Source organism: Athene noctua, chromosome 2 (assembly GCF_965140245.1).
Source record: "Athene noctua chromosome 2, bAthNoc1.hap1.1, whole genome shotgun sequence".
Classification (NCBI taxonomy): domain Eukaryota; kingdom Metazoa; phylum Chordata; class Aves; order Strigiformes; family Strigidae; genus Athene; species Athene noctua.
Window position 1 is genome coordinate 131,428,691 of NC_134038.1, and position 18,109 is coordinate 131,446,799.

An 18,109-nucleotide genomic window follows, 5' to 3' on the forward strand; every position below is an offset into this window, starting at 1 on the left:
AGTTACTGTAGCATCAGTGGTTTGTTCAGTTCTATGGAATTTCAGTAAAATAGGAACCTGTGTAGATTTTAAGTGTTTATGAGTTAGAGGAAAGAAGCAAGGTTTTCAAAATAACACAGTAGATATTACAGTGAAAACAAAACAGATTTCTTTTAACCTTTCTGTTAAGAGGTTTATATGTCACAAAAACACTTGTATGACCCGGCTTGTGACAATACCACTTAAGATACAGCATTTGGTAGTATCTAAGATTTCTAGATTTCAGACTTCATGTTTACTTGAAGTAATTATCAGTTTCTCAAATTAAATAGAGTAACTGAGAATCATGGAAATTAAATGGATAATTCTGGCCATTGGGAAAGCAATATTCCTACTTGCAGCCATGAGGATATTTTTATAAACTTGTGGGAGAACTCTACCAGTTTAACAAAACTGGAAATCATTACATTACATATTCAATATGTCATTGAGACACAAAACATTAATTGATATAATAATTGTTAGCATTAAAACAAGACTAGTTCATAAACATAGTACAGTATGTTAAAAGATTTGTTAGACTGCAAAGTAGTATTAGATATTCGTCATGGAGAGTTGAACAGAAGAGCATTTAGTTCTTCAGCTGCATCTTTGAATTGCTGGAAACTTGCTTTTATTTTAAAATATAAACTATTTCACAACTTAGACGTAGACTTTGTAGAACATAGAAAGTGCTTTTAGAAATGTATTTTAAAGAAGAATGAAGTAATATTTGTTCATGGTTCAATTCCTTATTCAAGAAGAAAATGTGGTTGAGTCTGATTTTTTGAAGAAAGTATCTTCTGGAGTATGTTTTGGTAACTGTTGTCATCTTTGGAATTTCCCATTTACTTAGGTACTGTTGGTTTTGTTTGCTGGACTGAATTTTCAAGTACATATTTTTGTATAATCATGCATAAATTATATAAACTAATGCATAAATAAAAGCTTACACCCAGATCATCGCTGCAGCTAGCAACATGTAACAGAACCTCTTGTAACAACTTCCATACCCACAGTCAGCACTGTTTGAAGAGGTTTTGATATTGCAGAGGAACTGCACATACTAAGAAACTTGTTCTCAAAGGCCAACTTTAGTCCAGACATTTCATCTTCTGCTGCAGGGAGTGGGAACAGAAGCTCCTGCTTTGAAACAGTCCCATGTGGAGGATCCACTTTGTCTCCACAAGTACAGATGAAGGTTTGGGAGGGTCATCTCCTGATGCCAAGTCAGTCCTAGGGAGCTGCGTTGTCCGGCCGGGTAATGAGTGCTCTGGGCCTCATCAAGCATGTACAATCCTGCTGAAGTTGCTTCAGGCTCACGAACTAAAAGTCATACACACGTTTAAGTGCTTTTCTGGATTGAGGCCAAAATGCTTAGCGCTGTGCATGGCCGAGAACTTAAATTAATCTCTTTGTGACTGTGAAATACAAAGCTTCTAATTTTAACTGCAACATCATCATACTAGAGATATTACAGTTTTATTTTTTCATGCTTATGAGTTTTCCATTATTATAGTACAATTTCCAGATAATTCAATCTTTATCTGCTTTCACTGGGAATTCAAGGTTATAGAAAAGAACAGAATGGAAAGGTTAGTTTTGATACATGAAGAGTGCTGGAAACCGTAGTAAGATGATGGGGTTATTTTTGATAATGAGCTATTCCACTGGTAAAGCAAATTAGTGCAACCATGTATTTTTGTCCTACTGTGAGAGCAATTATGTAGCCTATCTATTAGGAGACATAAAAAATATTTTTGACAGATGGTATAGCTGTGAATTAGGATTTATGAAGATTATTGAATGTCTGGTGTCCAGGACACCTGGGATTATTAAATTGATGCAAGAAACAACAACAACAACAAATTACATTTCCAGTAATAGCTGCAGTATTTTGTATCTCCCTACTGTCACCTTAAGAAGCCGCTTGTGTTTATTTGATATTGCACTTTTTGATAATCCAACATGCGCTCTTTAGCCAACAGATGCCAGCAGATTTAATGGCTGAAAACTATCAGTAAGTGTATTAAAATAAATTTTCAAACATGAGAGCCATCTTTAGATTGTAAATTAAGATTTTGCTCTTGCTGTGTGGGGTTTTATTTGGTTTTCTTTATAGTCCTATTTCTCCCTCAAATACTTAATAGCTATTGCCTTCTATCTAAGGAGCTTGTTATAAGTTTTCTACAATAAGAGAGAATCTCCCAAGGGATTGCTTCATCCATAATTACCTAATTTATATGTTGTTGTCATAGCCCCTCTTAATTATATACCTTGCTGTGATACTTATCATCACAGGACATAGTTTTCTTTATGAATTGCAATAGTTCTGTTATGGTTCTTGTGCCCTGTCTTTTCATAATTTGCTACTAAAAACTGAGAATGTGGCAGAGAGAAAGCCTGTGTTTCCCAAAGTAAATTTAAAATTATCCGTGGTTTTCTACATATAGATACTGGTGTGCATTGTTTTGGGCAAGTATCTAAAAAAAATTAGAAAAAACATGTTTATATCTGGATTGGCAGATAATATCCTCATTAAACTGATCCTTTGTAAAGCTGCTATGTAAGGATTCTGAATAGATGTAAGTAACAGTTTCCTAGGCATCTGGTTATGGGTCATATTAGTCAATTGGAAAGACAGAAATACTGAGAGATATAAAATACCAGGAAAGAGATAATGTCAGTTGTGAGTGCACAGATTCTTTTTACTCTTCTAGAGAAATTAGCAAGTATTGCTGAAGTTGATACGCTCTTTAGATACCCTGAAAAGATCACCTGATATAATTCTGGAGCATGAATATTGCTAATCATAGAATCCTAGAATGGTTTGAGTCCAAAGGGACCTTAAAGATCATCTGGTTCCACCCCCCCTGCCATGGGCAGGGACACCTTCCACTAGCCCAGGTTGCTCAAAGCCCCGTCCAACCTGGCCTGGAACACTGCCAGGGAGGGGGCAGCCACAGCTCCTCTGGGAAACCTGTGTCAGTGCCTCACCACCCTCACAGGAAGGTATTTCTTTCTAATATCTAAATTAAATCTGCCTTCTTCCAGTTTAAAACCATTGCCCCTTATCCTATCACTATACTCCCTGGCAAAGAGTCCCTCCCCATCTTTCCTGTAGGCCCCCTTTAAGTACTGGAAGGCCGCTATAAGGTCTCCCTGGAGCCTTCTCTTTCCAGGCTGAACCACCCCAACTCTCTCAGCCTGTCCTCACAGGGGAGGTGCTCCATCCCCCTCATCATCTTCGTGGCCTCCTCTGGACCTGCTCAAGCAGGTCCATGTTCTTCTTATGCTGGGGGCCCCAGAGCTGGACACAGTGCTGCCAGTGGGGTCTCACAAGAGCAGAGGGGGAGAATCCCCTCCCTCAACCTGCTGATCATGCTTCTCTTGATGCATCCCAGGACACAGCTGGCTTTCTGGGCTGCAAGTGCATGTTTCTGGCTCATAGTTTTCCATCCACCAGTACCTCCAAGTCCTTCTCCACAGGGCTGCTCTCAATCCTCTCATGTGTATTTGTGCTTGGGATTGCCCTGACCCATGGCAGGACCTTGTACTTGGCCTTGTTGAACTTCATGAGGTTTGTATGGGCCCACCTCTCCAGCCTGTCCAGGTCCCTCTGGATGGCACATCCCTTCCCTCCAGCATGTCAACCGCACCACACAGGTTGGTGGTGTTGGCAAACTTACTGAGGGTGCACTTAATCCCACTGTCCACGTCACTGACAAAGATGTTAAACAGCACTGGTCCCAACACCAACCCCTGAGGAACGCCACTTGTTACTGCTCTGCACTTGGACATGGAGCCATTGACCAAAACTCTTTTAAGTGCAACCACCCAGCCAGTTCCTTATCCACCAAGTGCTCCATCCATCAAATCCACGTCTTTCCAATTTAGAGACAAGGATGTTGTGTGGGACAGTATTAAATGCTTTGCACAAGTCCAGGTAGATGATGTCAGTTTCTCTTCCCTTATCTGCCAACACTGTAACCATGTTGTAGAAGGCCACCAAATCTGTCAGGCACAATTTGCCCTTAGTGAAGCATGTTGGCTGTCACCAATCACCTCCTTATTTTCCATGCGCCCTAGCACAGTTTCTATGAAGATATACTCTGTGATCTTGCTGGGCACAGAGGTGAGACTGACTGGTCTGTAGTTCCCTGGGTCTTCCTTTTTTTCCCTTTTTAAGAATGGGGGTCGTTTTCCCTTTTCCAGTCAGCAGGAACTTCACTGGACTGCCATGACTTCTCAAATATGATGGACAGTGGTTTAGACACTTCATCTGCCAGTCCCCTCAGGACCTGTGGATGCATCTCATCGGGTCCCATGGACTTGTGCACCTTCAGGTTCCTTCAACCGTCTTGAACCTGATCTTCATCTAAAGTGGGCGGTTTTTCGTTCTCCCAGTCCCTGCCTTTGCCTTGTTATCTTGTTTTCCTTTTTTAAAATAAAAATAATTAAAATTAATTGGTTCTTCTAGAACTGTTATTGCACAGTTTTCACTAAGGTTTGGCTGTCTGGATTATTTTTACAAGTTACTGGAAAAGGAGCTATTACTGATCATGTCTCTGTTCAGTCACGCAACTCTTAGTTTATGGTTCAGAGGGTCCCATGTTTAAAATCTCAAGAAGGGTGTTCTGGACTAGATTTACTGCATCATATTATATTCCCTAAATTTGCTTTAGAGAAGGTGGTTTATATTTCAAAATTATTGGCCAGTGTTTGTGATTAGTTTGCTCCATTTTGACAAAATATAGTGTTTATAGAAAATATTGCAGGTTAGATTGGCTGGCTTTTTTTTTTTTTTTCTTTAAGACTTCATAAGCTAGCATCCTAGTCATGGCCTGGTTAGATTAATTGCTTGTCATATGTCATATTAACTCCAAGATCTTCTTTTTCACATATAAAGCCCTTAAAGCATGTAGTTCCATATTTTCTCTCTTCTTAATTGGGTATGTAAGCAATAATCATTTAATGAAATTATCCACTCTTAGAAGGGACCAGAATAAGACTGCAGTAAGTAATCAAGCTTTTACTTTTCTCTGATTGCTGGTACTTTCAGAAGAAAGATCTTACGTTTTGCTCAACTATTGTGTATGATCATAAAGCTATAGGAAGTGAAGTTTTAACATTACCTTTAAAGAAGGATGACTAGTTTTCAGTGTTGGTGGCTGCAATAGACATAATCTTTCTTAGCTCTCTCCATCCTTTGCCTGTACAGTAAATAGCTGGCAGTTCTCTGAGGGATCCGTGTGCAGCCACAGATCAAAAGTGCGTACAAAGTAGAGCTGCCCTATGATGAGAAAGCCACACACAGTATATGGTTGTGATCTTACTGAGAATGAAGGTAAATATCCCAGTCAGCTTAAAAAAATCAACTATTATGTATTACAACTATTACTATACAATAGCATATTTACTTTATGGAGCTTCATTATATTGTAATGTTCATATCATTATCTGTTTGAGAATTGACAAAAATATTTAAGAGGTCTTTTCATACTAGGAAGATCTCCAGAACATATGGACCAGTGAACTTCTGTCTGCACTCAACAGTGGGGGCAATTTAGGGGGGAGAAGAGGGGTATGTACATATTATATATAAATATATTAGATATGCATACATACATATGTAAAATTTAAGCAACATGATCATCCATAAGAAAGTCTGCTTCTGCATGTCACAAAAGATTAGTTGCAATGGCCTCACAAACAACATTTTATAAAGTCTGATTTGTGCAATCTATTGACCCCGGGTGAACCAGTAAGACCTGGGGTTTCTTGTAAAACTATCACCTTGTAGGGTTTTTCTCCTAAAATTCTGACAATTCTAAAATTCTAACAAGTTAAACTTGTTATCTGTATAACATGATACACAGCTGGGGTTATTTCAGATACTTAGTAGTCACAGTAACATCAAGAATGCTACATCCATTGTCTTTTTTTTAAAGGGAAGTATTATATTTTTAGATCTATGGAACTGGAGTGGGAATTGAGACTTGTGAATTAGCATGGTTATCACCAACTTCCTCTCTGAACCTAGAAAACAGTTCATTTTCAAAAAAGTTATGCAACGCTCTCTTACAAGGCATTTTCTATAGCATTTTGCAAGTGTGAAATACCATTCAGAACTGAGGAAGCCTTATAGTCTTTTAAGATGGGACTTGAATGTTCTGTCTGGCCAGAAAATATATGTAAACAAAACAGATGGATTGGAGCACCCGTCCCTCTCACAGCCCTGGCTGTGGAGTCTGGAGTCAGTGCTGTGGTCAGTTTGTGTGACTGGTGAGGTTTGAGCAACAGAAGACAAAAGCACCTCCTGTAGCAAAAGAACAACACACAAGCATGATGTATTTTCATCATTTAGTGCCTATAAATAGCAATGTACGTACCCACATGTAAAAAGTTCATAAAATAGTAAAATTGACCTGATTAACAGCTTTTTCGTTTTGAGAGCTAGGCTTTAGTAAAGGAACATAAACTCCAAATAGTGGCCAAGGCATGCCTGTCCAGAAGCACAATTTACATACCTCCATATTTAGTTTGGGCAGAGACTCACTATATGCTTGACTTAATTGTTTGCTTATTCCGTTACATTGGATGGTTATTTGTAGCAGGAGTTGCTCAGATTGGGTGCCCAGATGTTCCCATCACATTTTTTAGCCTTTCTCTAATTTTGGGATCTTCTGACTAGCTTAATCCCCAGATAAAACTACTGATTATCCTGTATCCCTGGCCCAAACACATGCGGTTGGACTAAAAGCCTGTAATGCTGGTGTCAACAAATTGATTGGTCAGTCATCCTGCCTCTGGGAGCAACCCTTCTGGGCTTTCCAAATATTAAAATTGATCTAAAATGCAATATAGATCATACATCACTTGATGAGACTGTGTGCTAATACAGCCTGATGGTATAGTGATATTTACAACATGATGCATTACTGTAAAATGGTGGCTGAAAGACTAGTATAGGGCAACTTATTAATAACTACTCTAAACACCAAGTTAGAAAAAGAACAATGTCTTTAGTTTAGTTTCGCTGCCACTTTCTGGGGAAAAAAAAAAAAAGCACAAACCCCACCACAAACAGCAGTGGGCAGTCCATTTTAATGGAGATATGACATGAAAACTGCCTCATTTCAGTCCAAAATGCTAGTATTGATAAGACAGGAATATGTTTTTTCTGTACTTTCCATCAGTGTGGTTTGATCCTGTTACCACAATGTGCTACTGCTGTAATTTCTGCCTTAAAATAATCCCCCAAACTGAACCACTCTTCAGTCATATCAGACTTGTGAAAGACTATGCTTTGGGTAGCACATCGTCAAGTTTTGTTCTAAAGCATTTCTTAAAAATGCAAGATAAAATGGAAATTATTTGTTTGCAAATTTCTTTTCTTTGTTTCAACAGTATTACGAATATTAATAATATTTTTCTAGTCTTGTAATGCAATCAGTAGTCCTGCTTTATAAAACCAAATCTATTTTAAACGCCAAAAAAGTATCCTTCTTCCTTTTCGTTATGGTCCAACTATCTTCCTCCATAGAGAGCCAAGAGTCTGAAAGAGGCCACCTTAATTGAAAGAGATGACGGACATACGTTCCCTTTAATAAATTTATTTATTTAATTATTAATTATTTGGTTCTTTACTGCTTTAAGAGTCATCCTACTTTTATTCCTGCATTTCAAAAGACTAAGCAGTAGATCCTGAGGACAACTCAGACTTGTTACTGCTTGTAGATTGAAGTTTTACAAACTCTGGCTCCTGGTAGCCTGTTTGCTGAAGGTGCTGTTGACAAGTGCTCCAGCTACAGACTGTGTGTGGAGGAACTTAAAGTCAAGTATCCATTTTTCCGTTCTCTTACTGACTTGAATCTCTATGGAGAGAGCAGGTGGAAAATTGTGTTAGGAGATACTTGCCTAATTCACTTTTTCAGCATTAGAATATTTTAAATTTGTAAATAGGATATATTGCTAGTCTTGCCACATGCTTGGATTTTAAGCAGCACAATAAAAACCTCAGAACAAATGAATTGTTTTTTATTCACACATCTGCCTGAGAATCCGTTTATGTTCTTTAGGACTGAAGAGAGAGACCACTAGGAAGATCCAGGGGTTTAGTTACCTAACAGACCTTCTGAAAACACGGCTGAGGATGTTGTTTGCAGTTATCACTGGAGGAAGCTTCACATGGGTTCAGACTAGTAATTATTTTCTGTTCACTCTACTTAATTATCTTTTTTTCTGCAAACTAAATCCAAGATCATTTCCTCTTATTGTAGATGGAAACTGTTATCCCTCTGTCTTTTTCCTCTCACTGATATTAACATTGTAAGGAGGCATTTCACGGATGTTGCTGACTACCTCAATTACTCAAGGAAAGATTTGCTTTTCTTCTTGAAACAATAACTTCTGATTCATGCAGTTTCTCCCAGATGTTCCAATTTGCTGATAAATTTATTGACTATTTTTTGTGAAACCATGTTTGCTAAATATTTTCTTACTAGTCTTTTTTTTAAGTACGGTTTTTAAGTAGGCAGCTTCCTTTCCCATTCCAGACCTTGGATTTTCATACATTTAGAATGGTGAGAGAATGCAGTATTATCTCTCTTTTTCAGAGGTGCTGCTCCGTGGACATCTAGTATCTCAGAGAAACTCTCATCTTTTTCCTGCCATAGTAGGGTATCATGTTGGAGCTTCTTCAATAGCAGGGGTTGGGAACAAGAGGTAAAGACATGGAGGCAGAGACCCAGTTTGTCTAAGTTCTTCCTATAAAGGACATCAGCTTCCCAAAAAGTCTTCAGGATATTTTTTTGTTTGGAGCAGCAGAGAGAAAGAAGCTCAAATCTTGTTGTCACTAACTACATTGACCAAATGTAGCTGCTAAATTAAAATGGATTGTTTACATACTGTTGATTTCAATATGCAATTAAAGTTTTGTAGCAAATGAATTTCTTAGTATATTCTCTGGCTGTATTGGAAAGTTATCTGAGTTTTGTATTACATTAGGAATGAAGATAGCAGCAAAATAAATGTCAGTACTTTGCGCTTTTGGATGACACTGAAGCAACAGAACAAATCCATTATCAGCATTTATCAGACTTCTCTATTCATTTTGCAATATATTGACTTGTCCTTCATTTCTGATTTGTGGCTGTGGAATGCACTGCTGGATGTCTAAAACTGCCTGCATTTTCAATTACAGTTCTTCTGGCTTGCAGTTTACTTGCTGCAGTAATTTCCATGAACTTTATAATCTTTCAGCATAGATGCTACAGGAAAAAAGAAGAAAAAATCTGGCCCAGTTAGTAACATTTCCTGGCACTGGCAGAAGCACAGCGTGCTGAATATTGTTCATGTTGCTTATTAGAATGTATAAGATCTTTGCTATGAGTAGCTTGCATAGTGCTTCGAAGGAACAGAGAAACTAGATAAACTCTTCCTTACTGAACCCACACCTCTCTCTTTCTTCTAAGATAATTCTTATCACAATATTCATGTTGCAGAAGGGAATGTTGTCCAAAATTTGCCGGTTAAGACTGTGCCCTAAGCTCAGGGGCCTCCAGAGAGGCACAGGGAGGCATCAAGAACAGGAACCCTGCTACCGAGGGGACGTAAATGCTAATACAGCTCTTCACTTATCGGATTCAAAAGTGCGAAAACTGGTTGTGATAGAAGGAAAGATTATAATTATTTAGTTATGGTGGGAAATTAAGACTTAGCATTTTTCATAAAGATTTAGAATCTTTTCTGCTTCCTTATTTCTGCTTTCTCATAGTTCTGCAGTCTTTCTTCATGTTGCATCTTATCCCTGTTTGTTCACAATTTTGTAGTTTCTCCTTAGAGATGTCCATATTTGAGATTATAAAAATGTAATTATCTAATTTTGGTTATATTAAGTTCATTATATTTGCAAAATTTATCACTAAACGCCTCTAAATATTTCCTGGTCACAGTTGTTATTATAGGGGATTGAGTAAAACCAGAACCTTAATCTTGTTTGGTTTGAGTTTGCAAAATTGTTAACAAAGAAAACCAACTTTTTTCTTCTAGGATAAAGAAATTAGATAGTTGGTTTACGCACTAGATATGCAGTCTTTTGTGGTACTTAAGAATGCTTTTCAGGATAGAATTACATTCTATATATGTTTCATAAATAAAACTCACAGGCATCTCTAATATTTACTAGGATAATTAAACCAACCTACATTAACCGTGGAACATTTGGAGTATCCAGAGTTCAAAAGGCAACCTCCCAATTCTTCCCCTCTGCAGAGATCAACAGTTTTAGCTGTTTGAGAGGGCAAGGAGCATGTACTAATTACAGAAAGTTCATTCTGTATTTAAAATATCAAATTGTTCCTATGTTAGAGAAAAAGCTAGTTCTTTACACTTTTCTAATTGCTTTAATGACGGTAAGGATGTACAAATGTACATCATTATTGATTCTGAAAGTGTGGTTTAGCAAAGATTCCCCTACTGTTCTTTGCAGGCCAGGATACTTTGTGGGAAGCTTGCTATAATAATGAAAAAATGTACAACATCCGAGGTCCTTTTCACTGTTTCTTTAGAAATTTTTTCTTTAAGATTTCAGCAAGATTAACCTGACCTTGATTCTGTTCAAGTCTAAGAAACAGCTGAAAAGCATGCTTTAAAGAGGAAAATTAAAAAGAAAAGTATCTAAAACGTATGTCGCAAATCACTACAGATATTCCTAAATGCTTATTTTAAAATCTGGTTCTGAACAGCAATATTGATAAATGGAAAAAAACCATGCTGCCTACTAAACACACAAAATTGTACAGGTGGCAGGAGCTCTTTAAGAAAGACAAATCACTGCTGTATTACAGAATGAGAGTCATAAAAAACTAGGAAACAAGAGCCCAAAGCAAATGAGAAGGCTGATTTCCACTGACAGCCATTCTTGCTTTTAAAAGCTTCTCCAAGGACTCGGTCTTAGCCCAAAGCTTTCAGCATGGAAATCTGCCCTATTGCAATGACTGACACCAGTCTTAGGCGAGTATTACAATCCCATTCACTGCATTTCTGTTAAGAAACAAAGAATGCGACCAGAAGCCATTTGGATACAGCAACAAGCTACTGCAAGGTCTCCAGCGCTACTTCTATCTACTTTTGTTCCCCCAGGTAGAAATAACTTTTTTCTTGAGTCCTCGGAGGGGATTCTGACTAAACTTTTGAGTGAGCCTCAAAATAATAGCAACTCTTCTGATTCAGTGAGTTTTTCTGAACCATCTCAGGGGCATCTGTATTGTGCTTGTCTTGGTGGGTTTCTTCCCTTCTTACAGTTCTGTGAGGGTATAGATTATATACTTATTGGTGTGTTGGGTGTGGGGTTGTGTTGTTGTTGATGTTTTGGGTTGGGTTTTTTGTGACATTTAAAAACTATCGTGTCATTTACACTTTTCCCCATTCCAGCAAGGTTTTACTGATCCTTTTGTCCTAGCTTAAATTTTTGAATACGAAGTGCTAAACATTCAGAGTGCCTTGTGAATAATTTTCCTTTTCCCCTCTGTTCCTCTTTGCCATTACTATTCTTATTTGAAAAGTGAATCGTCATCGATGGAGTTGTAGAATTCCTACGAATTTTCTAAAAAGACCCAGTGAATACCCTAAAAAGCATCAACTGAAACACAATTGGAAGAAAATCCCCTAAGACAATTTCTGTTTCTGGATATGTTAGAAATAACTGCATAATGCTAAATAAATTCTGAGATACATCATGATACAGTCTGAAATACAGTATTTCTATATCACCAGTAGTGGTGTAGATCTCTGTCATAATTATGATATTGCTGGATATTTACTAAATATTCTGGAAGACTGAATGTACTGTTTGCTTCTCAGGGCTGTCTCTTTAAGGAAAATGAGTCTGCTTCTAGAAAAAAAACCCACCCTTTTTTAAACAGAAAGTACAAATTTCTTTAAATGAACAACTTTTTATTAGAAAACCTTGTTCAATAGTTTGGATGATAATAATGCTAGCACTGATCTTTGATTCTCCTCAGAGCACTGTAAATCCAGCTTCTAAGTACATTGTAAACTATGCATTTTTTCTTCCTTACGAGACTCTTGGCAGACTTTAGGGTTAGCACACAGAGATGCAGCAAATTAGATGTTTTTAAAGGCAGCTGAGAAACATTTTTTTAAAAAAAAAGGAGCAAAAAGGAAGAATTTAGAGGATAATTTTATACTTTGTCAGTTTTGAAATAACACGTAACACCCTTGCTGTCAGAGCACAATTAGTGTCTGGTGGCCAGCTACCATGTATGTTTACATACTGTTTCTTTTAACCCTGTTCATTTGGATTGCAAACAAAGAATGAAGAAAATACCTTGCATATTTGAATTAAATCTGATTACCATGCCTTCTGTGATCTTAACTGATTTTTTGACTCCCTGGTGTTTGGTGAAATGTAAATTGTTTGGTGATCTTTTAAGTGCATTCAATTAATATTTCTCATAGCAGGATTGTGTCATAGCATTTGGCAGTGCTTTGTTTAGCTAATGTCCAGAGAATATGCTCTGATTGTATTCTGGATAAATAAGTTAGGCATTTAAGTAGAAACCAGTGTCACTAATCCGGGATATCAAATTCTCTAGGACTTGCAGTTCTATATATGCTTGAAGAGTGGATGCGTGAAGACATAAGCCATTTCATAACCTTGACTTCAATTGCATCACATAGCTGTGTGCTGGTGTTTGCATTGTAACCAACTTGGGTGATCTCAGCACTGATGGGTGATTGTTGTTCTCTACTAGAGTGTCCAGTCCTTCATTACATTACCACAGTGCCTGTAAAAGCCTGGTGGTCAGGTTGGCCTCATCTAGGTCTTTTCACTGATGTGGATTCTCCAGCATATGAGTGAAATATGTCTTAGCCCATTTAAAGGATGTCTTCATGGTTTGGAAGCATAAAAATATGTCTAGCTTGATCTGATCTTTCACATGAGGCCAATATCTAAATATCTCTTCAAGAGTGCTCAGAAAATTCTGCATAGCAAAGGGCAATATGATTCCCTGTAATGACTGCTCTGAAATTGAAAAATTACTTCTTGCAACCTGAATTGTTCAGGACAGGAAGTTTTTTCTTTGTATGTAGTTACCTAATAGATAATGTCATACATGCCATAGTGCATATGACACACTGCATACTAGATAAAGGGATGGGCTCCACAATATTCAAGGATTTAAACTGCAAACATGACAGAGTTTTCCAGCAGCCTATCTTCAGTTAACTTTCCAGGTTAACTTTGGCCAGCATTTGTCTACCAAGTTTGGGTTTTGCATGCTGCATTAAAGAACTGTCCTCCCCAGATTTTCTATTTTTCCCAATTGCATAATTTGTTGGGATGTCAGTCCAATAATAGTAACATAAAATGTGACTTTCTGTAAATGAAAAAGTGAATGTGGATGTTTTAAGATAGTGAAAAATAGCTATTTTCAGGGGAGACAGTAGCGGTTTATGTGTGAGTCTTTTTCTTATTTATATTGTAAACTGATCTTTTCATATTGGACCCAAGACCTTCTCATTGAGGGGGTTGGGTAGACTGGGACCCAAAGACCATTGGATCCAGGGTGAGATTATGGCATTTGTTATACTGACCTGACACTTTCCTTTGTTCCTGACATATCTATTATGTTGGCCCAGCCATTTTGGGCTTTATTTATGATGCTATTTTGACTATCCAATAGTATCAGAATCTATAGCCTATTAAGAACCTTGCTGACATTATGCAGAGGGGGAAGTTTAAGAGTTGTTTAAAGTTGGGAAGTTTATCCTAACCTTTAGGTTTCTAGTAATTGTGAGTGTAAACAAAAGCTTCCAAATAAAGGTCCATTTCAGAACGTGCAGCACAATGACCACCTTCTGTCCCAGTAGCTGATGGAGGAGCGAGCTTCCTCCTCACCTAAGACAAGTACTGACTCTGAACTGACTTAGATTGGCAAGATTATCTATTTCATTGTTGACAGTTTAATAGAAGGTTTTAGTGTTTATCTGTCCTACTAGATGAAATGTTGGGTTGTGTAAGGAATGACTAGTGCTTGGGTTGTGTTCAAGTCCTTCCTTTGAGAAGGAGTTGGAGTGCCTTTCACCTGGCTAAATGCTTAGCTGTGTTACATACTCCTAGGCTGGGAAACAAACAACCCCACCACCATCCCACTGCCCAAACTGTCCTTCTGACAAACAGCCACAACCTAAGATTCTCTCTGTAACATTCAACTCCAGCACAGGTCAGATCTTGAGCAGCAGAGCTCCCCTAAAAATCATGGAATCATTTAGGATGAACGCAACCTCCATACAACTAGATCCATTTAACTCTTACGATCAGCTGAACACCAAATTAGGGTTTAGAGTTTTCAGTGCTCTCCCCTCCCTAATCAGAGTGTAAACTTTGGACTTTTCTGTGTGCTGAGTATGGAAGGTTGGAATGAAGAAGTCAGGACTGTAATCAGAAATTCATGTCTAATGTTCTTGGCTCTGACATGACTTGTTAAGCACTTTAGAACAAATTACTGAATATTTCTGTATGTGTGCTTATAAAAAACAAAAATCCATATAACAAAGATCTTACTCTTAGAGATGATATGAGAGCTGTCAGTTTGCATAACATTTTATTGCTATAAATAGTAAAACAAGTAAGATTTGATTTCTAGAGGCAGAGTAAATAGTATTTTCTTTGTTTTCAAAACAGTAGATATTTTAGGATAGACAATAAGGTGATATTGGTAAGCCAGTATTAAAGCTTGCAAGTCTGTTGGGTCTAGCATCCAATCTGCTGGCATTGTCTGTAAATTCTATTGACTTGATCTGTATGGTGGGGTGGGGTGGGGTGGGGTGGGGGTATTTCATTGCTGGTTTTTTCATTGGTGTTCTTCAGGGTTTTTTAAGTTTTGTTAACAGTGGTTTTCTATAAAGCACATATTTGGCAATGCATATGTTGCCATATATAATAGACCTCACCAGCCAGTCATGCAATTCTGTTTCAAATTGGAAAGCAACATCATTAATACTTTGAAATAACTGGAATAGGGTGGTTTTTAATTATCAAAATCATGCCTTTGTTGGACAACTTCTGAAAAGGCACAGGGGGAACAAAAAATGGAGCTTCATCAGTTTATGCAAGGAGTTATATGAAGTAATTTCCTCTCAACATGACTGGGCATAATGACAGAAAGTCCCACCAGCCTTACAGGTTTCATAAATGCAGAGTAACAGTAGGTGGAGAAATCCCACTAATCATTAAAAAAAAATCTGTTGTTGTTTTACCCTTATTTCAAGTCAGCCTGATCTAAAGAATTATGTCAACATGTATTAAGAATTGCTATTTTAGATCTACCTGATCCAAACTCTGAAACTGATTTTATTTATTGGTTTTTGTTTTTATTTATTAGTAGGTCATGATGGTTCTAAGTACAAAGCCTTAGCTGCCTGATTTGTAGTATCTAAATTTCTGTTCTTCTCTTTAGATAAATACAGGGCACCGATCGCAGTTGACTGTATCAAGTGGAGAGGTGGGAAATGAAAGGAGTCAAAATTTGGAAAGCAGCCCTTTCATGTCAGATCTTCTGAGTGACGTACCCTTTGCCCTAGCACCACATGTGTTGGCAGTACAGGGCACCCATAATGATGTTCCTGACCGATTGCTCACCTACGACATCAATGATAATTTATCAAGGTTTTGGTATGACTTTACACTTGAAAATTCAGTGCTTTGTGATCCATAATGTTTTCTTTATGTTTTCTGTCTGCGTCAAGGAACAAGTCTTAAGGTGAAGATAAAGACTTATTTTAACTGACTTAATATTTTGGGGGCCTGCCACTGGTATATCAGATGCATTGCATCAAAAGAATTATTATTCACAACTGTGTTCTATTTGTTAGCTTTAAGTGAACTGTTACTTGCTATGTTAAATAACCTGTTTATCTCCAAAGAAATCAAGCAAAACTGTTTCAGCTAGAGTATGAGACTGGCTGTTGGTAATCTACTTCCCTTAGGTAGGCTACAGACACAAACATTTCATAACTTTAAGGTGAAGTCTACGCACGTCTGCACTGTTATTTCACTCAGATACTAAACACATAGATACTGTTACACATGTTAGATCACCTCTGATTTTCTACAGATAAAAACCAGTATTAGCACTAAAGCAAAGCAGCTTTGTACTACTGGACAGACAGCTTTTCAGTTAAACCAAGTTCTAAAACTCGGAGTTAATTAGGATACTTAAATAATTATGAAGACTTAATAAAATTGGTTAAACTTACCGATTTCAAACTGACAATCAGTTGCTCCTCTCCCTTTCCAGTAGATGGTATTTTTGACCATGTCTTTTTGTGCCTGGAGAAGTCCTCCCCGCCTGCCTGTTGGCTGCTGTTTGTTCTCATTACCACATGTGTTCCTGATTTATACACAGATCAGCTTTTCCATTTTAACCTCTTTGCCCCCTGAAGAAGGAAATATCAGGACATGTACTTTTAATGGTCACACCCTTCTTTTTTTAATTTGTGTGCCAGAGATACAGATGGCAATGTTTAACAACAGGAAAACATTACATTGTTTCTTATCCAGCTAAATTAAATGGCTAAGTACCTAAACATGCATTCTCACAGACCACTGTGTCCCTCACTCACAAGATTTGGGCATGTTTTCCTCAACTAAAACCAGAGCTGCTGTTGCATGAACAACAGCTCTCTGATGTAACATCACGATTTGTGATGAATAATGATCTGTGTGACACAAAAGACTACACTTGTTTTCTCTCTTGGGGTAGAATATTTATATTGTGCCAAATGTTAGTGGATATTTTCATATATTTTCTATGCTCTGTGATAGCTTAAAATACATATATTTCCAGACTTGCATCCTCTTACAGTATTTGAGATAAATACTGTAAATGGTGGAGAAGTTACATTGTGAATATGTCTTAGGTTGTTCTTCATGTTTTAGATTTTTAAAATTGTATGTATTTAATATTTTTGACAGCTATGTTCATAAATGTTTTGAAGTTACTGTTTCAGGGAAAGTATCTGTGCTGCACACCAATAAAAAAAAAAATGCTAAATAATAGCGAGTTATTTTTTATGCACGAGAGTTATTACTCAGCTTCGTCTGTATTGTTTACTATACATGTGACCATTCAGACTTCGTGGGAGCTTGAACTTGGTAATTCAATTTGGAAATCGTTTCAGTGTCATTTAAAAATCAGAGTCCTTCAAATCAAGTGTGTCACACTTTCATCTGATGTATTATTGTGTGTGCTATGTTGGTGACTTGCAGTGATTTAGGTGGCATCCATGACACTGCTCTGAGGATAGTCTGGCTGTGAGCTAGGAAGTACTCAGACCTCTTAGAAGGAAGAATTAATTTTACCAAGTTGTTTAGAACTGGTTTGTTTGCTGAGTTGTCTAGTTAACACATACCTGAAGGACTAAATTTGATTTTCATTATTGTTTTATATTTAATTGTTAACAAATTAATCATTCTGTAAATAGGATGTTTCCGTTCAAGTTGTCCATTTTGAATCTGAAATGTTTCTGCAGCTCAGCTGGTCTAGAAGCAGAACTGCAAAACACTGTTGAAAACTGAACAAACTCAAAATATTCGTTCTTTCTTTGCTAGCTGACGTTGCATATAATTTTTTGCATTCATTTTTTGCTTAAAGTTAGATCATATATCTAAAATAATTACATTTTGTCAGAATGTTACAGCTTCGTTACACTCAAAAAAAAAGCATCCTTTCAAAAGAAAAGGAGAGGCAAAGGAGAGTAGAGAGGAAGTTGTATTCACCCGTGATGAAAAATGTGGACAGTCCATTTGGCTTTCATCCTTAATCATGTTCCATAAAGGGTAAAATTTACACCTAGCAAGAGTACTAGTAATGGACAAGTGTACTGGGAATGTGTCCCTTGACTGCCCTCTCTTTAGCAAGGGCTGGGGCTCAAGCCTCTCCCTTGCTTGAGATTGTCCATAAAATGTGGATTGAAGCCTAGTGGTATCCAGCTAGAAAAGTTGAATTTTTTCCCCCTGGGATAAGAAAAAAATAAACCTAAACTGTTATAAATTAGTAAG

The 18,109-nt window shown here is 37.4% G+C and overlaps 1 protein-coding gene across 2 annotated transcripts in view; it reads left to right on the top strand.

The window, feature by feature from the left end:
• UMAD1 (UBAP1-MVB12-associated (UMA) domain containing 1) overlaps positions 1-17,546 on the top strand; it is an 82,911-nt gene extending 65,365 nt beyond the window's left edge. For both annotated transcript variants that reach the window (XM_074898016.1, XM_074898017.1), the window contains exon 4: positions 15,507-17,546. In XM_074898016.1, the coding sequence (XP_074754117.1) occupies positions 15,507-15,764 (258 nt within the window). In that variant the 3' untranslated portion in view covers positions 15,765-17,546. The remainder of the gene's footprint in view (positions 1-15,506) is intronic.
• Positions 17,547-18,109: the final 563 nt, after the last annotated feature.